Raw genomic sequence first — 14,951 nt, 5'->3', positions numbered from 1 at the left:
ATGTCCCAATTGAAAAACATATTTTTGCAAATATTAGCTCATTTGAAAATTTGATGCCTGCAACAAGTGGCAAAAAGACTGACAAAGTTGAGGAATGCTCATCAAACACTTATTTGTAACATCCCACAGGTGAACAGGCTAATTGGGAACAGGTGGCTGGCATGATTGGGTATAAAAGCAGCTTCCATGAAATGCTCAGTCATTCACAAACAAGGATGGGGCAAGAGTCACCCCTTTGTCAACAAATACCTGAGCAAATTGTTTAAGAACAACATTTCTCAACCAGCTATTAAAATCGATTTAGAGAGGTTCAGAGAATCTGGAGAAATCACTGCACGTAAGCAATATCACAGACTTTCGATCCCGCAGGCAATACTGCATCAAAAAGCGGCATCAGTGTGTAAAGGATATCACCACATGGGCTCAGGAACACATCATAAAACCACTGTTTGTGACTACAGTAAATGCAAGTTAAAACTGTACTATGCAAAGCGAAAGCCATTTATCAACAACACCCAGAAACGCTGCCGGCTTCGCTGGACCCGAGCTCATCTGAGATGGACTGATGCAAAGTGGAAAACTGTTCTGTGGTCTGACGAGTCCACATTTCAAATTGTTTTTGGAAACTGTGGACGTCGTGTCCTCCGGAACACCCAGAAACGCTGCCGGCTTCGCTGGGCCCGAGCTCATCTAAGATGGAATGATGCAAAGTGGAAAACTGTTCTGTGGTCTGATGAGTCCACATTTCAAATTGTTTTTGGAAACTGTGGACGTCGTGTCATCCAGAACAAAGAGGAAAATAACCATCTGGATTGTTTTAGGCACAAAGTTAAAAAAAAAGCATCTGCGATGGTATGGGTGTGTATTAGTGCCCAAGGCATGGGTAACTTACACATCTGTGAATGCACCATTAATGCTGAAAGGTCCATACAGGTTTTGGAGCAACATATGTTGCCATCCAAGCAACGTTATCATGGACGCCCCTGCTTATTTCGACAAGACAATGCCAAGCCACGTGTTACAACAGCGTGGCTTCATAGTAAAAGAGTGCGGATACTAATAGCAGCAGATAGTTAATTCTGTCTTGACACTATGTATTTATATTTTGTATTACATTGTTCCCTTAAATGATAATGTTTACAGTGATTATTTTATATGTATTTTTTATGTATGTCGCTTTGGATAAAAGTGTCTGCCAAATACTTATACATAAACATAAATCAACACCTGAAAGTCTTTATATCAGTTAAAACCACCAATCTGTTTTACAGGATTAAGAACTAAACCAAATTCTGTCTTACCCATCAATGTTAGTATTTGAATATTGTTACTTGAAGACTCATTCCTGGTTACAATTAAACTGTTAAAGTATTGTCTTGTACTTTGTCTAAAATGAAAATGCATCATAATCAGTGGCGGCTGGTCAATTTTGTTTTAGGTGGGGCTGAAAGTTTGTAAACCAAACCCCTGTAGGGGCGTCATCCTCCCCCAGAAGATTTCTTTTTGATTTTCACATACAGATATTGAAGATCTTCGCTCCTTCTCAACTCTGTGGTAATATTCTTTTAACAAAATACAACCAATAGAACGTTAATGTAAACGTTACCTGTGAAAAGTAATCCCCCGATTCCTATGTTCAACAGTCCCCTCAGTTGAGCAGGAAAACGCTGAACACCAGCCCGGCATCTTTGTTTTCTACCTGTCAACGGTCATGGTGCTCGCCGGCTCCTCATCACTACTTCGAGATGGCGGCCCAATTTCTCGCGTCACAGCAGCCAATGCTGTGTCTACATATAAGTTGTCTATGGTTATGATGTCATTGCATACACGGCAATCTGTTGGGTCCACTGCAGTTCGCTACCTTATTCATACTTTTTGTCAGTGATTTTTTTTATGCAGGGTTGCATGAGGTACCTACACATTACGTTACGTTAGTCAATGTATCACACACAGTAACGTAACGTTAGACGGCAGTCAGCAGCACCGCATATTTTAGCCACCTACAAAAAGACAAACAGTCAAATAAAGGTCAGTTAAAATGTATACTATATTAAGAATATGTGTACTGCATAGGGCCCTGACATTTAAAAAGTACAACTCTGTTCATTGTCATGTTCATGTATTTGTTATCTTTTTCATGTGTACGCACACATCAAAACACATTCAGTATGAGATAAGGTAAGAACAGAATAGAAACTGCTTTGGAACTAGTTACAATGCAATGTGCCATGGAAATACAATGTTTACACTTTTGTGCAAATAAGTACAGTTGCACTTGTTTTTTCAAATGTGTTTATTCTGTAAAGCAGTGGACCCCGACCACCGGCTCGATTGGTACCGGGCCGCAGAAGAATCTTTTATTATTTTATTTATTTTTTAAATGTTTTTATCAAATCAACATAAAAAACACAAGATACACTTACAATTAGTGCACCAACCCAAAAAAACTCAATTTTTCAAGACAAAAACCTCCCTTTTTCATGACAAAAAAAAAATAAAATAAAATTCATAAAAGTCATTTGCATCACTTGTTTTAACCCACATTAGGATTTGCTAGTTTAGCAACCACAAAATAACACAAACTAATGCCATCTATTGTCCTTTCTTCATGTTTAGTTCTGCTCTCAAACACTACCAATATAGTAGAGAATAAACTGGATTGCATCACAGAAGGTTTCTCAGACAAATCAAATGTTCAGACATTTTACAAAGTGATCACTGCAGACACAAGCTTGTTTTCTACAAGATGATGAAAAGGATATTTTAAGAGCCATTACCTATGTCGCACTTTTGCTTTTCCTTGAGTCTTTTATAAGGCGCACTGCATCTGTATTTTCGATCTTTTTTCGTTTATGATGAATATAGAGCGCTTTTTTTTTTTTCTAAATGTAAAAGATATCCTTGTGGTCTACATAACATGTAATGGTGGTTCTTTGGTCAAAATGTTGCATGGATGATGTTTTAAAGATCATCTTCAAGCCACTTCCTGACAGTCACTTCAGGATGCGCCGTTTTGTGGCCGGTCTTATTTACGTGCCTCCACTTGGATAGCGTCTTCTCCCCGTCATGTTTATTGTAGCGGTGTAGCGTGCAAGGACGGGAGTGGAATAAGTATCAAAAGATGGAGCTAATCGTTTTAATGACATTCAGAATTTAATTCAATCAATAACGGAGCAGCATCTCCTTGTCCACCAGAAATATGTCCCGGAACACTAATAAAAAAAGTTCCTTGGGTGAATAATATAAACTCATTACACCGGTATGTTTTAGGGCTTTAATGGCAGATATACGTAAGTAAGAACTTTACACTACTTTATATTAGAAATGGCAACAGCGGAAGATGAATGTCCCATAACAAGAAGATGGACAAAAAACAAAGCTTTTCAACTATGGTCTACAAGGCGCACAATTTTCAGGACTCATTCGGATCACAAATACACATCAGCAGGTACCAGAAGGTAAGAAAAGTTGCTTTTGCATAATATTGCGAAACATAACGCCAGATATATCTTACTTTATATACACACCATAGTAATACTCCTATGTTGAAGCACTGTACAATCCATCAAGCGGTAAGGCTTCATACCTTACCAAAGTCCTACTAAAACATTTTGATATATTTTTGAGCACCGTGTGTAACGTTTTATATTTTCAATGGCACATATAAAATGTCGGTGTTGCTTACTTGAGTCACGTTGCAGTCTCTCTTGTGTGTGACTGCCATCATATTGCAGTATACACATATATCTTATGTGTGAATGCCATCTACTGGTCACACTTGTCATTTCACCATGTACAAAATAAAATAGCTTAAAGGTTGGTAATAAACACAGAATTATTCCGTACAGTAGGTGCACCGGGTTATTAAGGCACACTGTCGAGTTTTGAGGAAAAAAAAAAGATTTTATGTGTGCCTTATAGTCTGGAAAATACGGTACCTTTATGAGCTGAACCAAATTCTACACTCACTGTCACTTGTTTTAATGCTACGCTCTCGCTGCTTGACCATCGAGTGAATTAAGCTGCGAAGAAGAAAAACTAATTAACACCATATGCAACCCTCCAATAGGTTTGAAGTCATCCACCATATAATTCACATTACTTCCTGTTTACATTCTTGCAATCGATCGGAGAACATGGTTTGTAGCGAAGCATTTCAGTCCGCTCGGTTCTTTAACTGAATAAAAAGCACCCAAAATAATGGGAAAGTGGGCCAAGTTTATAAAAGCGATTGATTTGGACAAGGCAAAATGAACAGTAAGTGATGCTATCATGACTTGTCAAGCAGAAGGCTTCCCAAGAGAGATTTTAAACATCACTTTGTCTTCCCATGAAGCAGACTGTCAAACACTAACACGCAGCTGCTTCCCACGTGCGCGGGCTAAAAATAAAGCGTTTATAAAGGGGCTCGACTCGTAATAAGCGAACACTCTAGCCTTGTCAGTGGGCCGCACTGTTGTCGCTCAAAGCGAGGTCATAGGTGAAGGCGTACGCGGCGCCTGACACTTCAGACGCCAGAGAGAGAGAGAGAGACGGTGGTTTTGAGGACGCAGGCCCGCAGCTCCTCCTGCCTTCCTGCGACGCAAGCGGTGAGTCATCCTTCTGCTGGCGTCACGGAGACGAGTGCACCCTGTGACAGGCCAGTTAGTAGCATCCGCACTCATCTATGCGCCACCTCTCCGGCTCCGTGTTTCTCCTCTGACGGGGGGAGCATGTACGCTCAGCTCCTTTTAGGCAGCTGCACGCGGCGCCTAACGAGCAGCGTGCTCAGGCGTGGGGTAGGTAGTAGGTAGGTAGGGAGGGAGAGCCGCTAAGAGAGCAGATCGCTTTCCTGCTTCTCATTCTAGATCACTGTCCCCACTCCTTTGTCATCCAAACCTGACAGTGCCTAGGGCCTTTTGGACGGGCCCCTTTGTCTCATCTTTACCCGTTTGTGTCGGTCAACAATAATATACTGCGCACTATATAGATCTGATGACATATCTCATCACAGTCCAGTTCAAGTGGGATTGTCTGGGAAAACATGGCCCAAAAGTCGTCATTTGTGACGTGTCCATCTCCAGAGACGTAGTCTAAAAAGGGAACGAGTCATTTATTTCAACCACGGACGTGTGCCAGTCAAGTAGGGCTGCAAGAATTACTCGACAATAAAAATGTAATTATATTTGTCGACGATAGTCCTGACGTCATCATTCGGAAGTGGGTCACTGGCAAAAACATGGCCAGTGCTAACATGTAACAGGCCTCGAATTTTACTTTTTGAAGGTCAAGGCAAATGTTGCCTTAAAAGGATGGCTCATATTTTAGCGCACCAAGGCAAACATTTTCTTTTGAGGCAGGGGCTCCAAAGCATGCATGCATGTAAGGCTGGGCGATATATCGCTATACATGATATATCACGGGTTTGTCTCTGTGCGATATAGAAAATGACTATATCGTAATATTCGAGTATACGTTCTCACGCAGTTGCTTTTAGCTCCGGGCATTACACTACAGGCTCTTCTCACTCTTTTCTGTCTCTTCTTCTCACAGACAAGCAGGCGCACAAACTTACACACGTCACATACTGTCACGTCATACGTCACATACATATACCCCCTCGCCCAGAAGAGAGGTAGCAGACTGGGTAACGATAGCTGTGATGCTAACGTAGCCGTACGAGTAGTAATACGAGAGAAAGAAGGTCCGGATCTGGCAATAAATGAAAGAAGACTTAATTCCCAATAAAAAAGCATAGGGTCCATCGTCTGGCGGTGGTTTGGCTTCAATTTAGAATATGTCGAACAGACAACCGTAATTTGTTAAGTGTGGGGCAAAGGTATTGCTATAAAAAGTAGCATTACTGCGATTTTGTAGCATCATTTGAAAAGTCACTCACTAGAGAATGAAGAGAATTTCATAACGTCCGTAGTAACTTAACACATAGTGAAGGATTAATACTATTCGATTTCCTGTTATGCAGCTCATTTTAATTTGACACTTAAAATGTCTCTGACAATCTTGCACTTTCTGTTTTGGAAATGACATGAATGTATGTGCCATTGCTTAATAACTTTGATGAATACACTCTTGGTCAATTGACTTAGTTGTGATTTCCCTCTCTGCATGAAAGTTTAAAAGTAGCATATATGAATGCAGTATGTCTTAATGTAGACACATAGAATCATCATACTGCAGTGATTATATGCATCAAGTGTTCATTCAAGGCCAAGGCAAAATATCGTAATATATATCGTTTACTGCGATATGGCTTAAAAATATCTGGATATTAAAAAAAGACCATATCGCCCGCCTCTACATGCACGTATGCATGTATATACCGGTATATATATTTGGACAAACGGACAAAAATAAGACCTTCTGGAGGAAAGTATTGTGGTTAGATGAAACTAAAATTGAGCTGTTTGGCCACAATACCCAGCAATATGTTTGGAAGAGAAAAGGTGAGGCCTTTAATCCCAGGACCACCAAGCCTACCGTCAAGCAAGATGGTAGTATTATGCTCTGAGCCCGTTTTGCTGCCAATGGAACTGGTGCTTTACAGAGAGTAAATGGGACAATGAAAAAGGAGGATTACCTCCAAATTTTTCAGGACCACCTAAAATCATCAGCCCGGACGTTGGGTCCTGGGCACAGTTGGGTGTTCCAACAGGACAATGAGCCCAAACACATGTCAAAAATGGTAAAGGAATGGCTAAATCAGGCTAGAATTAAGGTTTTGGAATGGCCTTCCCAAAGTCCTGACTTAAAAGTGTGGACAATGCTGAAGAAACAAGTCCAAGTCAGAAAACCAACACATTTAGCTGAACTGCACCAATTTAGTCAAGAGGAGGGGTCAAAAATTCAACCAAAAGCGCCTTATTGCAGTGAAACTTGCCAAGGGACATGTTACCAAATATTAACTTTGCTGTATGTATACTTTTGACCCAGCAGATTTGGTCACATTTTCAGTAGACCCATAATAAATTCATAAAAGAAACAAACTTCATGAATGTTCTTTGTGACCAACAATTATGTTCTCCAATCACTCCATCACAAAAAAATAAAAAGTTGTATAAATTATTGTAAACTCAAGACAGCCATGACAATATGTTCTTTACAAGTGTATGAAAACTTTGGATTGCGACTGTATATATAAACTTATCAGCTTTTGTCATTACATGATGCCTTTATCTCTATTTGTACATTTTGATAGAGGGAGGTATATTTTTTCATTATTCAATTATTTCTTGAAGTTATGTACATTTTTACTTACATGTAGATTATGTAACAGGACAAATCCATTAAGAGTTTGAGCAGAAATATTTAGAATAGGAATTAACTACACACAATAACACATTAACAAAATGTTGTGTCACATGAATGTTTTTTGAAGTAACCCCTTTGTGACATGAAAAAAAACAAGTAATGTAAAAAAACATGGTGTTTACTTTCTGATATTAAAATAAAACACAAAGCAGATAGGCTAATGAAAATAAAGTCTAATAAACAAGCTTTGTTCTTCTCATGGTTCAGTACAACAGTTTGCCCTACAAAAATAAAGAGGAGTTAAACCTCTCACATCGAACACACAAACTTCACAGCATTTGTTCAGCTTGATGAGACGACAAAATATTTGAGCAAGGATTGATGTTATTTGAACACTGATACAGTTTGCAGCTAAATAAAGGACGAGTGATCATCCCAGTAAACAAACTAAAGACTTTATAAACAAGTGGTGACAACGTTCACGACACATCGCCTGCTGCAAAGCATCAAATCATTTTCTCCTTCGCTGTATACTTTTCGTGTTGGGACAAGTGTGTCTGAGTCCAATATTGTCCACACCTGTCGCCATCTAGTGTGAAGTGCGGTTTTCAACGCACGGTGGGAAGCGAGGTAAAAGTACGTTAAACCAAGCGTTCGGCTCCGTTTACTTCGAGGAGAATTCTCCCAAGCAAAGTCTGTGTCCTTAGTCCGCCATGATTAGCAAGCCAAACACCGTTATTGGGCATGCACCTGACTTTGTGTTGCCGAAAATGCATTAATAAATGAGGGTTTTTCAGTCATTAAAAAATTAGATGGTATTACTAACCGTCTGCTATTTTATCGCAAATTATCATTATACCGTTTACCGTTACATCCATAGTCCATTAACACGTACAGTACAAAGTCAAGGGCAGTCACGGCATGTTCTTGCCGCAGATTTTGGTCAATTATTTAGGACTTATGGCAAATGAGAGGGCTGTCGCAGTTGCAGGGGTTAAATTCAAGCCCTGATGTAAAGTGTGAGGACAATTCTTCTTATTCTTGTTAAAACACAAATACTTGGCGTATTTTGCAAAGCTGACCTTGTTTTTATGGCAGTACAGCTGTGTTACGCAAGCATTTAAATTCGGAGACATGATGTCGGAAGGGGATGGGGTCTCGGCCTTGGTAAGAGTGTTAGCTTCTACCTCGCCAGCTGGCTAACAACAGTGAGACTAGTAACTTGAACTATCGTTTTAGCCAAAGTCAGCCAGCTAAACTTTGTCTACATCAATTCAGGTACGTTTTAAAGCAGCGTCAATTTGCAATGCTGAAAGAGGCAATTTAATAAACGCAAACCACCCACACACACCATAAAATTAAACATACAGTTTATTAATTTAGTTCATTTAACCACGGTAAGTGCCGCTACTGCCCCTTGACACTGCCGTAATGCCCTAAAAAGTTGACCAGCATTGGCAGCAAGAACATGCCGTGACCGCCCTTGACATAGGTAATAATCATTGAACAATAAAATGTGACATTTGTCAATACAAACAATTATCAAATAATGATAGTTGCATATTACTACCTACACATACAAAGTCTCCAAGGCCAAAGCGTATTAGAATGTATTCAGTAACTAACGTGTCTGCATTATTCAACTCACTGTGTCATGAGCATAACTTCAGGAATTATTGGGACTACGAGGTGTCGCCAAAAGAAATACCATTTCACTTCAACTTAAAGACAGCATTCATCTATTATTAAATAGTATTGTTTTTTGTCCCTACCGTTTTCTGTTTGACTCATTTCACTTGATCAAACCTTTTGTAACATTCCACACTATTAAATAATACAAGTATGTATGATTTCTGCCAATATCGTATCAGGTCAATATCGATATCAAAGTGAAAAAGTTCTATCAAGACAAACCTTATTAAAAAGGGTCTGAGCAATACAGTTAAATATCAACTACGGACACAAATGAACTATACCAAACAGATGCTAACACTTATCAGCCACAAAAAAAAAGCCTTATGCCAGCGATACCTATAAAACACCACTAGGTGGCAGAACTACTTCCTGTCCCCTTTCTAATGGTGTTCATTAGGGGTGCACCCTCCGGGTTTGATTACGATTCAGGTTGCTACGATTCTCCCAATTATCGATGCATCGATATCCCCATGGGGGATTTCTTTTGAGCAAGGTATTTGATAGCATCCGTTAAAAAAAAAAGTAAACAAATAAAAAAATATAATTGGAAAAACTAGTGAGCATCCTAGATGATGCCAGTCACCCTCTGCATAGCATTGTCAGTAGCCAGAGGAGCCTGTTCAGTGCTCGACTGCTTCATCCCTAGTGCAGGACTATTTGACTCAAAAACTCCTTTGTCCCACACGCCATAAGACTGTACAACTCCTAGGATGACAGGGGATGCAAAACAATAACAATAACAACAATGATTGTAAATAGAAAAATATTACAATAAGAATAAAAATACAAAGCAACAATGACAAAAATATAACAGTAAAATAAGAATATAACAAAAGAGATAACAATAATCTCTCTTGTTATCTTATTTTACTGTTATATTTTCATTCTCATTGTTGCCTTTTATTTTTATTCTTATTGCAATATTTTTCTATTTTGTTTCCATTTATACACCCATTATTTACTTTTTAAATTTGATCTCAATTCTGTACACTGCTGCTGGAGTTTAAATTTTTCTTAGGGAACTCTCCTGATGGAATCAAGGAAGTATTGTCTATCTATAACACATTTTTCAACATAAAAAGCTGCTCTTATTACAAAATATCTTTAGAAATAAGACTTGTTTTAACAAAAAAAAATGGCTGTTTTCACAGATTTCGGTCCTGGCAAAAATAGGAAACAAATAACTGCTTCTGTTTATTTAGAAATAAAGGCTTCCAAACAAAATTATTTACAAATAAGCTATTTTTCAACTTTTTGCACAGTTGGTTTAAACCTGTCAGTTGTGTGTAGTGTTGTGAAATCCGATTGGACCCAGTTTACCATGGATTCATTTAATTGAATCCTAAAAACATATACCATATAATATCACCGTTTGTACCAGCAGGTCTGCTCGATGTTTTGTTTCAATATACCAGAGAAGTAATAAAAAAAAACACTGTATGAAATAAAATAGCTTAAAGATGCAAAAAAAACAAAACACAATAAAATTAAACACAGAGAGCAAGTAGATGTTTTCATGCTGGTTGAAGAAAATATATTTTGGACCAAATGGCAATGACTAATTTGGAGGACGTCTCAAAGCGAGATTATTTGGAAGATGTAAAAAAATTTAAAAAAATAAAAAAAGACAAATAAAAGTCACATCTACGGCTTGCTTACCTGTGATACATTGAAACTGACCATCCTCTCGTCGAATAGTGAAGGCCTCACCTGGGTTTACCTGCACCAGGATTACCTGGGGAGGGAAAAGGAGCACTTTAAATGCATGTACTTCTGACTACCATCGTGTCCATCCATATCAATATTTTGACTTTTAAAAGGACAGCAAAAAATTCAACATTGGTTTAATCGGTAGGTCGTGAGTTCAAATCCCGGCCGAGTCATACCAAAGACTATAAAAATGGGACCCATTACCTCCCTGCTTGGCACTCAGCATTAAGGGTTGGAATTGGGGGTTAAATCACCATAAATGATTCCCGGGCACGGCACCGCTGTTGCCCACTGCTGCCCACTGCTCCCCCCACCTCCAAGGGGGTGATCAAGGGTGATGGGTCAAATGCAGAGAATAATTTCGCCAAATCTAGTATGTGTGTGACAATCATTGGTACTTTAACTTTAATTTGAACAGAAAATATTATATGTTAAACATATGTTTCTTATTGCAATCAGAGAAGAATGTTGTCATGAAATAAGATGTTGAACATACTTGACAATTTGTCTTTTAGTAGTAAGTAAACAAACAAGGCTCCTATGCAGTAACATATTGTGTCATAGAGATGCTTTAAAATGTAATATCGTAAATCATCCGTATGGGTTTCAAAATTTTCGGTATTAAAAAAAAGTTAAATTAATGACTTTCTAAAACGCTGCTGTGTACACAGACGTAGGGAGAGGTAGAGAGCGCCAATAAACCTTAAAAGGCACTGCCTTTGCGCACCGGCCCAGTCATATAATATTTACGGCTTTTTTCGCACGCACGCATGCACACACACACACACACGCACACACACACACACACACACACACGTGAATGCAAGGCATACTTGATCAACAGCCATACAGGTCACACTGAGGGTGGCCGTATAAACAACTTTAACGCTGTTACAAATATGCGCCACACTGTGAACCCACACCAAACAAGAATGACAGACACATTTCGGGAGAACATCCGCACCGTAACACAAAATAAAACACAACAGAACAAATACCAAGAACCCCTTACAGCACTAACTCTTCCCAAATTCCAAGCTGCTGCTTTGAGGCATGTTAAAACAAAAAATGCACTTTGTGACTTCAATAATAAATATGGCAGTGCCATATGGGATTTTTTCCATAACTTGAGTTGATTTATTTGGAAAATCTTGGTACATTGTTTAGTACAGGGGTCACGAACGTGGTGCCCGCGGGCACCAGGTAACCCATAAGGACCAGATGAGTAGCCTGTGGCCTGTTCTAAAAATAGCTCAAATAGCAGCACTTACCAGTGAGCTGCCTCTATTTTTTAAATTTTATTTATTTACTAGCAAGCTGGTCTCGCTTTGCTCGACATTTTTAATTCTAAGAGAGTCAAAACTCAAATAGAATTTGAAAATTCAAGAAAATATTTAAAAGATTTGGTCTTCACTTGTTTAAATAAATTAATTTATTTTTTTACTTTGCTTCTTATAACTTTCAGAAAGACAATTTTAGAGAAAAAATACAACCTTAAAAATTATTTTTAAACGCATATACCTTTTTACCTTTTAAATTCCTCCTCTTCTTTCCCGACAATTTAAATCAATGTTCAAGTATTTTTTATTTTTTTTAATTGTAAAGAATAATAAATTCATTTTAATTTAAGTCTTCATTTTAGCTTCTGTTTTTTCAATGAAGAATATTTGTGAAATATTTCTTCAAACTTATGATTAAAATTTTAAAAAAAAATTCTGGCAAATCTGGAAAATCACATTTTAATCTTAATTAAAAGTCTTTTGAATTTCTTTTAAAATTTTTGTTCTGGAAAATCTAGAAGAAATAATGATTTGTCTTTGTTAGAAATATAGCTTGGTCCAATTTGTTATATATTCTAACAAAGTGCAGATTGGTTTTTAACCAATTTAAAACATGTCATCAAAATTCTAAAATTAATCTTAATCAGGAAAAATTACTAATGATGTTCCATAAATTCTTTTTTTTATTTTTTTCAAAAAGATTTGAATTAGCTAGTTTTTCTCTTAATTTTTTTCGGTTTAATTTTGAATTTTAAAGAGTCAAAATTGAAGGTAAACTATGTTTTGAAATTATTTTTCTTTTTTTGTGTGTTTTCTCCTGTTTTAACCCGTTCAATTAAGTGTTTTTTCATCATTTATTCTCTACAAAAAACCTTCCGTAAAATGGAAAAAAAATGTACGACGGAATGACAGACAGAAATACCAATTTTTTTAATATATATAGATTTATTTATTAAGGGTAAATTGTGCAAATTGGCTATTTCTGGCAATTTCTTTAGGTGTGTATCAAATCAGTACCCAAGAAGTAGCTCTTGGTTTCAAAAAGGTTGGTGACCCCTGGTTTAGTGCATCCAGCGAGGCATCATAACAAAGTTAAGCATAATGATGTGTTAATTCCACGACTGTGTGTATGTGTATGTGTATATATATATATATATATATATATATATATATATATATATATATATATATATATATACATACACACACACACACACACACACATATATACATATATAACGGTATCAGTTGATATCGGTATCGGTAATTAAGAGTTGGACAATATCGGAATGTCGGATTTCGGCAAAAAAAGTCATTATTGGAATTCTCTAGTCACTTATTTTATTTTGTCAACAATATTAATCTACTTGTTCATTTCCCATTAATATCTGCTTGCATCCTGTTTTAACATATTCTATCTACCCTGCTGTTGAAACGTAATAATTTACTTATTCTCCTGTAGTTTGATACGTTACATAAGTTATCGACCCAACACCAAGTAGTTACAGGATGGAATTTGGGACATGCTCTCCCAGAGATAGTCCCAATACCCACTACAACTATGGGAAAAACTATATTTTCACGTACACAAACTGCATAATTTTTTATTTTATTTTAACATGCCTCAAAACAGCAGCTTGGAATTTGGGACATGCTCTCCCTGAGAGAGCATCAGTAGGTTGAGGTGGGCGGGGTTGTATTTTGTAGCGTCCCGGAAGAGTTAGTGCTGCAAGGGGTTCTGGGTATTTGTTCTGTTGTGTTTATGTTGTGTTAATGTGCGGACGTTCTCCCAAAATGTGTTTGTCATTCTTGTTTGGTGTGGGTTCACGGTGTGGCGCATATTTGTAACAGTGTTAAAGTTGTTTATACGGCCAACCTCAGTGTGACCTGTATGGCTGTTGACCAAGTATGCTTGCATTCACTTGTGTGTGAAAAGCCGTAGATATTATGTGACTGGGCCGACATGCAAAGGCAGTGCCTTTAAGGATTATTGGCGCTCTGCACTTCACCCTACGTCCGTGTAAACAGCAGCGTTTTAAAAAGTCATATATTAGATTTTTTGAAACAGATACCGAGAATTTCCGATTTTACATTTTCAAGCATTTATCAGGCGACAATATCGACAGTCCGATATCGGATACCTCTATTTTTTACTCATTAGTACCGAGGCAATTTATGAGTACAGCTACAGCATACTACTCTAGTGTGTAGCTTTAATACTAATGAGCGGATTGTCCACCCCTGTCAGAAAGCATCCACTGAACTGTGCATTTGTTCAAATTATTAGATGCCATATACTGTAAATTCCTGACTATAAGCCGCTACTCACTTTGAACCCTGCGTCTTATAAAACGGTGCGTCTAAATGTTTTTTTCTTCACTAACTGCCATAATCTTTTGTGTTCAATCGTTTTTATTAAAACAGAAGCAGACACATTGAAATGGTGTGTTTTTAGTGCTATGGTGCCATCTTTTGGACAAGTTTGCTCACTGCAGGTGTTGCGGGTTGAAAATGTACTACCTGTATTAATGCCTTGAACTGTAAGGAAAACTGTCCATAGCATTCTGCTTGAAAGGATTCTTAATTTCAAGCAACATTTGTAAGATTTACAATATAACTTAAATAAATATAAAGAAATCATATTTACTAAACAGTCCCATGAGAGATGTCAGTTGGAGTGTTTTCATGCATATTTTAAGTGCTATCGTATTCTATTGTTACCTTTAGAATCAGCTAATATGCTAACACGTTAACAAGTGTCTGTGTTAGCAATATTAACCTACAATGGCGTTGTTTTTGTATTGTTTCACTTTCACAAATTCCTCAGTAAATTCAGCCAAAACGTCACCGTGGAGTTAGTCTGTTTTTAGCTGACTGGAAAGCGAGCTTCCGCAGCTAGTGGGCCCATGACCATGACTTCTGTTTTGTTTGATCAGCCGTTTTACAAACACAGTTTGGAAACAATTCAGGTATGTAAAATAAACATTTGCAAAATATTTATGTGTAAATAATACATTT

General features: G+C 37.6%; 1 protein-coding gene and 1 long non-coding RNA gene across 5 annotated transcripts in view; one reads left to right on the top strand and one right to left on the bottom strand.

Moving 5' to 3' along the window:
* fndc3a (fibronectin type III domain containing 3A) overlaps positions 1-14,951 on the bottom strand; it is a 177,526-nt gene that overhangs the window by 101,156 nt on the left and 61,419 nt on the right. For all 4 annotated transcript variants that reach the window (XM_061877887.1, XM_061877889.1, XM_061877885.1 and 1 more), the window contains one exon: positions 10,603-10,678. In XM_061877887.1, the coding sequence (XP_061733871.1) occupies positions 10,603-10,678 (76 nt within the window). The remainder of the gene's footprint in view (positions 1-10,602; positions 10,679-14,951) is intronic.
* Positions 4,442-14,951, top strand: part of LOC133537052 (uncharacterized) — a 64,482-nt gene continuing 53,972 nt past the window's right edge. Inside the window, exon 1 of the long non-coding RNA XR_009802597.1 lies at positions 4,442-4,589. This is a non-coding gene — a long non-coding RNA (uncharacterized LOC133537052). The remainder of the gene's footprint in view (positions 4,590-14,951) is intronic.

The sequence above is a fragment of the Nerophis ophidion genome, linkage group LG18 (assembly GCF_033978795.1).
Source record: "Nerophis ophidion isolate RoL-2023_Sa linkage group LG18, RoL_Noph_v1.0, whole genome shotgun sequence".
NCBI classification, from domain to species: domain Eukaryota; kingdom Metazoa; phylum Chordata; class Actinopteri; order Syngnathiformes; family Syngnathidae; genus Nerophis; species Nerophis ophidion.
Note: the sequence above shows the minus strand (reverse complement) of the source record. Positions and strands in the feature narration are given on the sequence as shown.